Source organism: Oryzias latipes, chromosome 24 (assembly GCF_002234675.1).
Source record: "Oryzias latipes chromosome 24, ASM223467v1".
In the NCBI taxonomy this organism is placed as follows: Eukaryota; Metazoa; Chordata; class Actinopteri; order Beloniformes; family Adrianichthyidae; genus Oryzias; species Oryzias latipes.
Genome location: NC_019882.2, coordinates 12,003,287 through 12,016,556, shown reverse-complemented (window position 1 = coordinate 12,016,556; position 13,270 = coordinate 12,003,287). Strand labels below are relative to the sequence as shown.

The following is a 13,270-nucleotide window of genomic DNA, read 5'->3' as shown; positions in this document are numbered from 1 at the left end:
ATGAACATTACTATTTTATTATACAAATCGGGTGTTTTTAATTTTTCTTTTTCTAATCAATCCTGAGTACATTGCATGAACCGCCTTTTTTAATAATAACATGGGTTTTATTTGTCCGTTTTGTTGTTCGTCTTTCAGCTTATCCAATCAGGGATCACCACAGCAAACCAGCTCTGACTGGTTTGCACATGTGGTTTGGCAGAATTTCTTTATGCCGGATGGCCTTCCTGACAACCTGTATTGTTTTAGGTACAGGGAGACGCAGATAGGCAGCAGATAGGTCTTGCCTCAGGACCCACAATGGATTTTTTTAACCCTTGTGCTATCTTAGGCACTTTAACATTGGGAATTGGGTCATCTAGACCCACTAGACAGTGCTCTGAACCATTTTTCTTCAATGAATTGTGAACCTCACTGGTTTCCATGGATTACATGAAATATTTCCACCTTTATCCACCTTTGTCATGGTAGGGAGAACACGTCAATGTAAGGGTGGGGTCATCTAAGATAGCACAAGGGTTATGCTCATTGCACGTCCTTCATTTGATTTAAAACAAAACAAACCTTTCTGAAATAGTTCAGAAAGTATGAATCATATAAATGAAGGGAAAAAAAGATTAGTATGGAAATTAATATTTTATTTTTATTGAAAAAATTATTTAAAAATAATTTACATGATCATAAATATCAATTTTCAGGTGCTGAACTTGGTTGACAATGACATCATCATACAGGGGGAAAAATGGTTTGATATGATAAACAAAGAAAAACAAGAAGAGTGATAACACATGATGTTTAAAAAACTGAGAGGCAATCAACACAAACAGAAATAGCTGAATAATTGCAACTAACACTTAACCGAAAAAGTAGAAGATTAAAAGAAAAAAGCAACACAACCTCAGAAAACAATAAAAGCACCAATTCCCACTTTCACAAAACTGATACTGATTGTAAACCTGCAAACCTTTATTAATATTGAAAAATCATTTTTTTCTTTTTATTTGCTTTATTCAAAAAAATGTTCTTATCAAAAATTATTGATTAATATAACTAATTAAAGAAAGTGAGTTCTCAGTTGAGTAACTACACCAAAAACCATTTCTCGTATTTGTTGGTTGACTTACAATAATTTAGTTTTACTGAACTAATCTTGACTGAATTGGATTGTAAAAAATGTTATATGATGAATTTGTTTTTTAATGATTTCAGCATTTTAAAACAACATGTTGCTTAATAAATATTTTTGAAATAAAATTCTGTTTGGTCTATGAGCAAATTTAATCGTGCCTTATACTTTGTTCTTTCTTTAATTTATTACTTAGTAATTGATGGTCACATCATCTGTTTTTCCTTTTGTCTGATATTAAAATATAGAGTATTATTTAAATGAAATTTGATCTTCATTGTCGTAAAACATTGGAGGCATATCTTACTTTGTTTTAAGATGAAATGTTAACTACAGTTACAAAAATGCGTGAAATTTCCAAAATGCAGCTTTCTGCCAGAATAATGTTTATGGATCTAACATCAGAAGACTTTGCCTGAAGGTTGAAATTGAAATTAACCACACAAAGAAATGCCTAAAGGATTTCAGGCTTCATCAGCAGACTGGCGAGCTGCCTTCATCTTGACCACCACTCATCATCAGTCAGACTGACTGCAGCTCCAATAACACGGCTGTCAGTCATTTCTAACATCATTTCTTTGTATTTTTTCAACTGTTTGTTTTAGATACGTTAATAATTTCTTCAGAAGTTTGTTTATGTTACTTAATATTTTTCTTTATCTTGACATATGCAAAAAAACAACATTTTGTTTATCTTTCTTTACAGTCAAAAAATGAACATAAAACTAAAAAAGCAGATGTTATTAAAAAAAAACCCGTAAGAATCCTCCATTCAGACATTAGTAAGGTCACTTATTAAAGGAACTTTAACGCTTTCACATTAAAACAACCAGCAAATTACACACCCATCTACATTCATTATTGTTATTAGCTTTGAATGATAAATTCAAAACAAACCTTTTTTCACCTTTTCAAAAAAACTGACAAACATGTGAATCAATGTTTGGTTTTCTGCCATTAAAATACCTAAAAAAACCCAACAAATTTGCATTTTTTCTGGTTTTATTCAGCATCACTGTCACTGATTACCTTTTTATTAACAGTTGATGCTGATCTTCAGTGTAGAAGGAAAAATAAAACACATTTATTCCTTTTAAACTCTTGTGGGGAACAAACTTGTAAGTGGTTCATATGTAGAAAATATCTTTATCGGTGCTTTTTTTTCTTCACTTCTAGAACTGGAAGAAAAAAACACAAAGTTAAACACAAATAAAACAAATTGATTTGATGAAAAAACGATGAAGCTTTTTGAGTGTTGATCTTGGCATCAATATCAATCTAAAACTGCTAAGATACTAAATGTGAGTAAACTATAGTTATGTAATGTGTGTATAAAGACCTTTATTACTAGTTTTACCTTCCAGAGTTCTTGTTTCACCTGCACAGCTGCTTTCTGAGGAGGAAACGCTGAGCGCTCTGCACCGTGTTCTAAAACACACAAACACGACTCAGTACCAGATGAATTTTGGGACAAACAGCCAACATAGATTAGGAACTTTCCGGGCAGCAGAGTCTGCAAAAAAAAAAGCGCCTGGAGTACATAAGACATCTCTGTTCATTGTACTGGTTTAAAGCTTCCAGGGAAATTCATTTTGGAATTATTTTTTAATTTTCATTTTATTTAAATATAAAAACAACAAAAAATCATGCTTATGACTGGAAACACAAGGATGAAGCTGCATGACATTATTGTGACATTTTTGATTAGTAAAACATAAATAAATTGAATTGAATCTAAAATTGAACATAAAGGTGTATCAACCTCCATCAGCATGGCCACTGTCATTGGCCCCACCCCCCCTGGAACCGGTGTAATAAATCCTGCTCTCTGATTGGCTGAAGCATAGTGGACATCTCCAACCACCCGCTTGCCGCTGGCTTTGGTCTCGTCTGTGTCAGAGGTCAGGGGTCACGCAGATGTGATAACCCTCATAAAGAACTGATTGACTGATGCTCGTGTTGATCTGGTGAACCTGGGACATGATTGATGCCACAGTCGATGACCACCGCCCCCTCCTTCAACCAGTCTCCTCTCACCATCTCTGCTCTGCCCGCCCCCACCACCAGGATGTCGGCCCGGCTTACCTGAAAAATGACAGTTTTACACTGTAAAAGGAATTCCATGCTAATTTGATGCTTTTTGCAGATCTATGCTCTTGTCAGCAGAGTGTGGTCACCTGCTCCGGTAGGTCAGGCGTCTTGGAGTGACAGGTGGTCACAGTAGCGTGGTTCCACAGCAGCAGGTCATGCATTGGAGCTCCAACAATTTTGCTGCGGCCTATAACAACCGCATGTTTGCCTGCCACCGACACGCCTACAGAGGAACAGGAAGTTCATTGGGGACGGCTTTGAAACATTTGGAGAATAAAAACCCCAATATTGGTATGTGACAGCATCCTTTCAGTAATTACTGGTCACCTGGATCAGGTATGTTCATTCAATCAGGAACTGGGCTCAGTCATTCCAGCTAATAAGAAATTTGCTGGGTTAGCTGCAAAACAAGCAGGGCCGTAGCCTACAAAGAACAGGGTTGGCGATACCTGGTGTAAACAGAGAACTCTCAGCACACACCAGCTGTCCCGCCCACAACTCAGAGGCAATTTCTAATGAACTAATGCCGCTCTGCAGAAACTATGTTCTAGAAAACAACTCAGGTTTTTTTTATTTTGGCTAAAAACAGCATCATCATAATTAAAAACCACCGGTAACACTTTTTTAATAGATCAAAAGATTATTCTGAGTGGGACTTGGGAGTCAAATGCTCTCTAAAAATTTCAGTTTGGACTCCTCCTGCTACTCTATTCTTAATTATTTTAGCACAAACTTTGAACCATTTTATTTTTATGTTTTGCTTTTTGTTCATGTCCAGTTCCACAGACAGAAGTGAGCCGTGTTCAGAGGTGAATGCTTGTGGAGGCGTTTGCAGTGCTGTACCTGTCTGTCTGATGAGCTCCATGCAGCCATTTGGGGTGCAGGGGATGAAACAGTCCTTCATATCTCCCCGGGATAACTTTCCTGCATTTATGCAACTCAAACTACACACGAACAAAAACAAATTCAGAGATTTAAAAACATAGAAAATATTTTAGGCATAAAAACGTTTTTCAACTACGCATCAGCAAAAGTCCAACAATGGGTCATAAAATTAGCAATATTAGTACAAAAATAAGAGAGAAAGTGACCCATCTACGTCCTTATCCGGAGAGACGGCGTTGGTGATGAGCTCAGAGTCAATCTGGTTGACAGAATCCAGAGGCAGCTGGACAATCAGACCGTGGACAGATGGGTTCTCGTTGACGGACATGATGCTTTGCAAGACCTGCAGGGCAACAGGACACCAGCAGTGGTCAGAGCTTCAGATCTGACGTAGAGGGGTGATGGTAGGCCGGTGATAAAGAATATGGTTGGTATCCTACCTCTTCCTGTGTTGCTGTCTTTGGCAGCCGCACATGTTTGGCATCCATGCCAATCTGCAAAGAAGAGTCCATTTTCATTCTTGGGGAGGGATTATAAGAAAACTGCTTGCTTGACTAATATTTTGTACGGTGGCCCAGAAGGGTCACAACACAACACATTAACTTTACACACAACACATTAACTTTACACACAAAACATTAACTTTACACACAACACATTAACTTAACACACAACACATTAACTCACAACACAACACATTAACTCACAACACAACACATTAACTTTACACACAACAAATTAACTTTACACACAACACATTAACTTAACACACAACACATTAACTCACAACACAACACATTAACTCACAACACAACACAATAACTCACAACACAACACATTAACTCACAACACAACACATTAACTCACAACACAACACAATAACTCACAACACAACACATTAACTCACAACACAACACATTAACTCATGGCCCAGAAGGGTCACAACACAACACATTAACTTACCTCACAACACTTTAACTCACAACGGAAGTAAAGCAGCAATTGAAGTGCTTTTATTCTGAAATGTCCACTGGGCTGAGCGGCTAACTACCTAACAGAAGGTAATGTCACAGTGAGCTGTGGAGGGAGCATGTTATTGCTACAAGAGAAGCTAGCAGCAGTGTTGGCAGAAACTTTCTCTTTATTACGATTCTGCTTCCTCTGAACACACACAATATGAACGCACACTCCTCCCTCCCACCCATCTCTGTCGCTGCACGCGCTCCTCTCCTTTCTTCCGCTCCCTCCCCTCACACATGCACGTGCGGTCCCCAACACACACACACACGGGCGCGCGCGCGCGCACGCACGCACACACACACACACACACAATGAATGAAAGAAAGACGGTCCGCTGAAGAAATATTCAATACTGTCCTCCTTTTATTAGATCAGGAGAAAGAAGAATACACAGCTTTCGTTGAGTTTTCCCCCCTACTGGACTGATTTAGCACCCGATCCGATGATTTTTCAAAATAAAAGATAGTTCAGACTAATAATAAAAGGATTGATAAACACAGACACTGCTCCATGTAGCGATCAGACCATAACTTTAGCAGGTGGCTCATCCCACACGCAGCCGCAGTGTCAGGCTTTAAAGAACACAATTTTTAAGAGGCGGAGCGTTGCACCCCCCCAACAACAGGTTAGATGACAGAGCCCGTTAAGCGTCTCTGCCTGGTGCGTTCACTGAGCTTCAGTACATAGAAGTTCACAGCCACACGGCCTAACGTAGTCTGCTATTATATATTCATGAGGGGGGCAAAAACGCTGAACCGACCCTAAAACCGCCCAAATTATGAAAACCCGGCCAAAGCCATTTTTACCCGCAAATTTAGAACCAAAACCGCCCAATCTGGCAACACTGCTGCTAGGTTCTCTTGTAGAAAAATCATGCTCCCTCCACAGCTCACTGTGACATTACTTTCTGTTAGGTAGTTAGCCGCTCAGCCCAGTGGACATTTCAGAATAAAAGCACATCAATTGCTGCTTTACTTCCGTTGTGAGTTAAAGTGTTGTGAGGTAAGTTAATGTGTTGTGTTGTGAGTTATTGTGTTGTGTTGTGAGTTAATGTTTTGTGTTGAGTTATTGTGTTGTGTTGTGAGTTAATGTGTTGTGTTGTGAGTTATTGTGTTGTGTTGTGAGTTAATGTGTTGTGTTGTGAGTTATTGTGTTGTGTTGTGAGTTAATGTGTTGTGTTGTGAGTTAATGTGTTGTGTTGTGAGTTATTGTGTTGTGTTGTGAGTTAATGTGTTGTGTTGTGAGTTAATGTGTTGTGTTGTGAGTTATTGTGTTGTGTTGTGAGTTAATGTGTTGTGTTGTGAGTTATTGTGTTGTGTTGTGAGTTAATGTGTTGTGTGTTAAGTTAATGTGTTGTGTGTAAAGTTAATGTGTTGTGTGTTAAGTTAATGTGTTGTGTGTAAAGTTAATGTGTTGTGTGTTAAGTTAATGTGTTGTGTTGTGACCCTTCTGGGCCACCGTAATTTTGGGCTGTACAGCTGGAGCCAACCAAAAGATTTACCCAAAAGAAAATCAACAGTGCTGGTTCTGCTTTGGAAAAAAACAGTGTGATGTTGTGTGGTTGGTGTTTTTTGAATTCCATCTTCTCATTTTTCCACAGACTGCAATGGCTCCTCCCACTTTGATACTTGTCTTTTCACCATTAAGTTGTCCATACATGCATTAATAACTGTCTGAATTAATAAACGAACACTGTTATGCCAGTGTTGGCACAGTGAAGAAACTTCTGCTTCGTTTGGTCATTATAGGTCTACATTTTACTTTCATTGGAGTTTTACAAACTTACAGTAGGTGACACAGAACTCTTTCTGACCTTTTGATAGATTACAAATCAAATTGAAAATTGCAAGAGCAAAGGAAATCCACGTTGTGTGTTCTGGGACATGGAACCTTCCACAATAAAAGAGCCATAAATAAGTTATTGTTTTAAAATAAAAACATTTAAATACAAAGAGATTGGACTTTTCTTTTAAGTATATTTTTGTGTACTTTTGAGTTCATTAGAGTTCCTTTCAAATTAAGACACCCTGTGCAACACAGGATCATCCACTCAAACAATGCAAGCCAAAAATGTAATTTCTATTGGTATACCTCAAATATACTTCAGTCAAAATATACTTCAGTATATTTGGGTTTTGATCCAAAATAAGTATAAATTCCCAGCCAGCAAGCCCAAGTGGGCTCCATATGGTTTAAAAGTGGGCAGAAAATGTGGGGTTCAGGTTACAGAGCACTCCAGCCATACAGGTTTGACCCCTGACCCTGTAACCCCTTTATGCCTAAATTTGTTTCCAAGTTTTTTGAAAAAATATTTCATTATGTATATTTCCTGGTGATGCTAAATTAGGTAGGTTACAAATTAGGGACATGAAAGGGTTAAACCTTGATTGCATTATGTTAGAATACTGCATCAAAATAATAAACTGCTAAGTATAAAATTTGAAAATGTGTTATAAGTATAATGATAATATTACCAAATGTGAATGCTTTCTACTGATTTGATTGACAACAGTTGTTAATTATTCCTTTGTATCTCCAGCATTGATAATTAACTATAACCTCAACCATCAGCAATTCTCTGTTATTGCTTCTGTTTCACTTCAACTCCAACTGTGATCATGCTAAAGAAGAAGCTTTTATTTTTAAAAGACTTCCTCTTGCTGTCTCTTGTCATGTGCATTTTTCCTAACTCTAATACTGCATGAAGCGCGTGTCTCACCTCAGCTGCAGCTTTCAGTTTGGTGCTAATGTACAGGTTGGAATCGTCTCGGTCTCCCACCTGAAAGATACCGCCCCATATCAGTTCCAGCACATACGTTAGAGCTTGTTGGGTCAGGCTGCACCTGCTGGTCCTGATGGCAACAAGGTCTGGTAGCTTCTGCAGGTTAATGATAAACAGCTTATTGTGTAAAAGATACAAATCTGCCTGCACTGGTGACACCAGACTGACCGTTCCCTGAACCTGAGCAGGATCTGTTTTTCAAGACAGACAAGTCTGAGTCTGGCGCACTGACTGTTTGCCGTTGACGAGTGTAAGGAAGCTGCTGTAAAACACAGCAGGCTCAAGCCAGCATATTCCAGTAGGGTAACATGCACAGCTTTTATCACATCTGAGAGACCTCTAGGCTTCAGCTTGTACTTCCTGGTTTCATGAGTCCAGTTTCCCAATCCTGGTCCAGGAGGAACGCTGGGATTTGTGTTTTTCAAGTTGTGATGCAGCTTCTTATCGGGCTCTGCAGATGCCTGATAATAGTAGTCATTAAAGGCACATGTGTTTGAGTGAGGTAGGATAAAAAAAAATGGAGGACAGTGTTTCCAATGACCAATACAATTGGCAAACCACCAACATCTGTTGTTTAGTTTGACCAGCAGGTGTAGCCAAAGCCATCAGTGTCAAACTGGAAACCTGAAGCTCAGTCCTGAACCTTCTCGGTGAGTCAGAATTACCTGCAAAACCACCAGGCTGGGTCTGAACCCTGAGAACTCACTCTTCATCTTCTCCACCTGCTTCTTCAGTTTCTGCCTCACCAACCTGTGAACACAGATCTATGGTCAGAGCTTCAGGGAGGACCAGTTTGGACAAACTGGGATGAACACCCACCTCGATGTCTTGTTGCCAGAGATGACTGTTGCTATGAAGCGCCTGCCACCTTGGCAACAGGAAACCCCACTGTGGAGCGTACGAGCAGCCAAGAACAACATGACTGATGGAGAGAAAAATGACTTAAACCTGCAGTGGAGGAGCTGTGAGCCAACAGTTATGAGTCACTCAAACTATCATGGCTTATTTGTTTTGACTAATAACAAAAAAAGTATAAATATACATTAAATTTATATATTTTTCCCATTAAAAACTTCTGTAAGTTCAGTCAGTGGAGTCTTCGAGGCTTACACATCTTTTTTTCACCCAAAATGTACACATTTTTTATAATTAAGAGCAATTGCATTTGAAGAATTGTTAAGAAAATCCCTGTTAAATCAGATCAGAAACAAAGAAACAGATCAAAAAACATTACGGCTGTTTTTCTGAATGTCTCAAATCAGCGCACAGACAGTGAAGATAAGGTTGATTTGCTTTGCTCACATCAATAAAATGGGATTTCTTTCTAAAGCGTAAACAAAATCAGGTGGAAAGTTTTATAAAATCATGCAGGAGCAGATATGGGGAAAACAGGAGCGAATTTTATTTATTTTTTTGTTTAAAAATAAAAGATTTGGTTTAACAAAACCAAATTATTTTGAAACCTCAGAATCGTGGAGTAATGAAGGAGTGAAGAGGAAGAAAGGGACTAAAAATAAAATGTAGGACCAAGGACAGTTAGAAAAAGACAAAGAATGAATAGATGAGCAAGAGAAGGTGGACAATGATTTTAAAAAAGGAGAGAAGAAAAAAAGGTGACAAATAGAGAAAAAGTGTGTGGGACATAAAAAAAGGCAATGGGGAAGGGAGGATAAAAGGAGTAAGAGAACAGATAGCATCGCTAGACAGGAAGGAGAGAGAGAAAACAGCAAGATTAGGAAGAAAGAAAAACATATAATATCCAAAAAATGAACTACAAGAATGAAATGCCAAAAATAAGGAAGGAAAGAAGGATAACGAACAGTTAGTAAAGAAAGTGGGAGAAACGAGAAACAAGGACAGATGGATGAAAAAGAAAGGATGAGAGGGGACTGAAGATTGGAGGGAGAGAAGGAAAATAGAAAGGAGCAAAGCAAAGTCAGAAGGGAATGTCGAGAAAGAACGAAGAATGAAAGTAAGATGGAAAGAATAAAAGAAGGAAGAACAGAATAAAAAATGGGAGCAGTGATAGAGGGAAAGGGAAAAGTGGAAAGGCAGGAAGAAAGGAAGGAAGTGATTAAACAATGAAAATAAGAACGAAATTCAGGTAAAGAAGGACAGAAGGAAAGATACAAAAAAAAACAGGAAAAAATGAATGAAAAAGGAAAAGAAATATTTCCTAGTCCAAAGGTAAACTCAAACATAAATTTTTTTCTGGCAATCCAATAAGATTGCAATAAAGACTTTCAATGTTTGTTTGTTTTTTGAATCTGAAGCACAAATTTAACTTGTAAAAACTAGAAATAAAATAAACTTTTGCAGAAAACTTTAAGCTCTTTCTACAGAAAAATCAAAAACCTGAGCGAAGACATGTTGTTTTTGAGTCTTTTAGGACTCAAACAGGACTAAAGAATATGTGACTTAAAACTATATCTGGATACTACAAATTCCCACACTTTGAAGGAGTCCCTAAACTCCACCTCAAAGCTATTTCGCTCTAAACTTCCTGTAAATATCCTCACTCACTGCTTTCAGAGTTGGCAGAAGAGGAGTGAAGCTGCCCCATAAACGCGTCGCCTACATAACTGGAAAGTATGAGAGCAAAGAAATTCCTGCTTTGGCTCCAATGTTGCAGCTGCAGCTTTGCCACGTTAACAAATGAGAAATGAATGTTTGCTAAGTTCTCTGCGTGCAGAAACAGAAGAGGACAAGCTAAAAAACAGAGAAAAGCAGCAGGTTACCTGATGGCCAAGACGACCCACAATTCAACTGCTCCAGATGTTTCTCTGACAGAACTGTAGGGTTTCTGTTTATGTATGGAAGCTCTGCGGTGACAAAAGGAAAGCGAGACTGCAGTACCACTTTGTTCAATAATTCGATCTTTGTTATCTGAACAATAAGGGAAGGTCAAAAGTTACAGACTTCAATTCCATTTTATGGTTCATTGCACAATCAGAAAACACATGTAACTAATGTAAACACAAATATATTTATTTAGGGTCTGAATAGATTCAGCTTTGCCTGTGTTTTTATTTTTAACATGTTGATCTAAAACGTTAATTTATACTACACCACTAGCTTGCAGAAAAAAAAAATGTAAAAAAATATTTCAAAGCAGAGTTGCTGCGTTTTTCCATAAAGGTCTATTATTGATGAATTTAAAAAGAACAAACAAAAGCATTTCAGCAAAAGCCGTCTTCCTTTTTTTAATTAGATTGCTATTGACAGTAGAAAGGACATAAGTTTGTTAAAGAGTGCAATATTATGTTCAGAAATTACATTTCTAAAAACCTGCCTAAACATGCTAAAGCTGGTAAAGCTTTTGTTTTTCTAAAAGTGCAATTTAAACAACAGTTTTGAAGAGATTAAGAAAAGAAAGTTACCGTAAATTAGCACAATCCTAAATTAATAATATCTAAAAAAGCAAGAGAGCTAAGTTATTTGTAAAGGAGCAAAGGAATTAATAAACAAGAAAAACATGCCATAAAATGAAAAAGTTTGAAGGTGAAAGAGATATTGTCTTTTTTTTTCTTTTGTTGTAAAAAAAAGTAAAGAAATTGTAAAAAAAATAAAAATAAAAAAAGGCCCAGAACACATTACCCACATCTGCATGAGGAATCCTACCCTCTAAATAAAAGTTTTTCTTGCAGCTTCACCCCTAGATCCCCACCAAGAGTAATTTTGACATAAATGAGCTTCCGTATTATTGTGCAAAAGTAGGTTGTGCCACGCTTATCGAGGCGGTGTGTGCCTTTCCCAGACATTCCTGCTTCAAACTGATTCAAACCAGCCCGTAAATCCATCCTGATACTCAAAGGGAGGTCAATGGTCCAACTGCAGGAGTAGGAAAGACTCCTCTGCTCTTAGCCAATCAGAATTCAGGCTGCAAGGGGGACAGGAAAGGGAGGAGGAGCAGGAATCCTGCCCTGCTGAAAAAGTTGTTTTGTCTGTGAATTGCTGACTTTATCTTTCTGCAATTTTTTCTATTTTGAGTTGGGGGAGGGGGGGGGGGGTGAGGACACAGCGCACATTGTGGGAAATGTGGGGTTTTTGCTTCTAGTTTTACTGCTGCTAGTTTATAACCCAGTTTAAAGAATATGTAATCAAAGAATTACACACAAAAAGGTTTGAATGCAAGTGACACAAAAGACAGTGAAAGACATTAATCACTTAACAACCATGAAAAACCAAAGTGCTATGAAACACTTATTTATGAGAAGCCTTTTCATCTGTCTTCAAGCTTATAGAACAGGAAACCTCTTGATCCATGTGAGTGTAGCTCAGTGCTTCTCAAATAGTGGGGTGCGCCCCGAAACATTTTCTTTTTCCTAGGGGGGGCCTGGCAAAAAATAATTGAGAAGCACTGGTGTAGCTTAATGTGTGTCAGTGCAGTGAGAGCGCGTGTTGTGACAGAAGATCTTCCTCCAGGAAGCTGCTGAGAGTTCAAACAGAGTGCTGTAATTCTGCTTTGGACCAGCAGAGAGCACCATGGCTTTGTCCAATTATCCATTTCAGATCTTGATGCAAACTGTGCACTGACTCTTCAAGCCCAAGACCTTGAAAAAGAAAACAGCCAGCTAAAAAGACAACATTGAGTTCTCTCAGACCTTTCAAAGAACAGAAATGAAAACAAAACCAAAGTGCTTTAGAAGACTTAGGAGGTTCTTTACTGTAGTGAGAAGGTTCTTCACGTCCCACATTATCTAAAGGACTTGAAGAGCCACCTGTGGGTTTTTTCTGGGTGCTCCAGTTTCCCCACATTAAAGGAAAAAAAGCTTTTTTTTTAAAGACAAAGGACCACAAAAAGAAAACAAAACAAGACTAGACAAAAAAAAAAGAACAATGCAATGAATGAACATCATGAATGCACAATCCAGTGTCTTCATGTGCCGGTCCCATGTCCGGATAGATGTAGAGGATTGTTTTTGTGAGATACTTAACTAACTAATGGTAAAGAGAACTTCTGCTCATTGGACATTTTCTCTTTTTCTGACCATTCTCTGTAAACCCTACAGATGGTTGTGGGTGAAAACCCCCGTAGATCAGCAGTTTCTAAAAAATGCTCACACCAGCCCGTCTGGCACCAACAACCATGCCACGTTCAAAGTCCCTTCAATCCTCGTTCCTCCCCGTCCAGATGCTCGGTATAACTGCATTAGATCATCTTGACCGGGTCTACACGCCTAAATGCATTGAGTTGCTGCATTGTGATTGGCTGATTCGAAATTAAGCATTAATGATCAGTTGGACGAGTGTCCCTGATAATATGGCCAGTGAGTGTGGTTGTTAATTTTCACTAACAGTTCTTATACATACAGTTTGAGCAGACTTTGTAACTACTCCAGGAGGCGTAACAGAGGAAATTATTC

At 38.3% G+C, this 13,270-nt stretch overlaps 2 protein-coding genes across 4 annotated transcripts in view; both read right to left on the bottom strand.

Annotated features, from left to right (window-relative positions):
- LOC105357177 overlaps positions 1-13,270 on the bottom strand; it is a 302,080-nt gene that overhangs the window by 144,378 nt on the left and 144,432 nt on the right. The gene's annotated exons all lie outside the window — the stretch shown is intronic.
- On the bottom strand, positions 618-11,846 carry LOC101159402 (C-1-tetrahydrofolate synthase, cytoplasmic). Of its 2 annotated transcripts, XM_011491724.3 has the most exons (13): positions 11,506-11,846; positions 10,643-10,790; positions 8,724-8,826; positions 8,570-8,654; positions 7,842-7,901; positions 4,543-4,596; positions 4,309-4,445; positions 4,061-4,161; positions 3,304-3,440; positions 3,100-3,211; positions 2,889-3,016; positions 2,484-2,554; positions 618-2,304 (listed from the first exon to the last, which is right to left on the bottom strand). In XM_011491724.3, exons 3-12 carry the CDS (start codon positions 8,822-8,824, stop codon positions 2,501-2,503), a joined length of 969 nt encoding a protein of 322 aa, XP_011490026.1. In that variant the 5' UTR covers positions 8,825-8,826; positions 10,643-10,790; positions 11,506-11,846; the 3' UTR covers positions 618-2,304; positions 2,484-2,500. The 2 variants fall into 2 exon arrangements, with proteins under 2 accessions (XP_011490026.1, XP_020570454.1); XM_020714795.2 differs by having other exon boundaries at positions 10,643-11,846.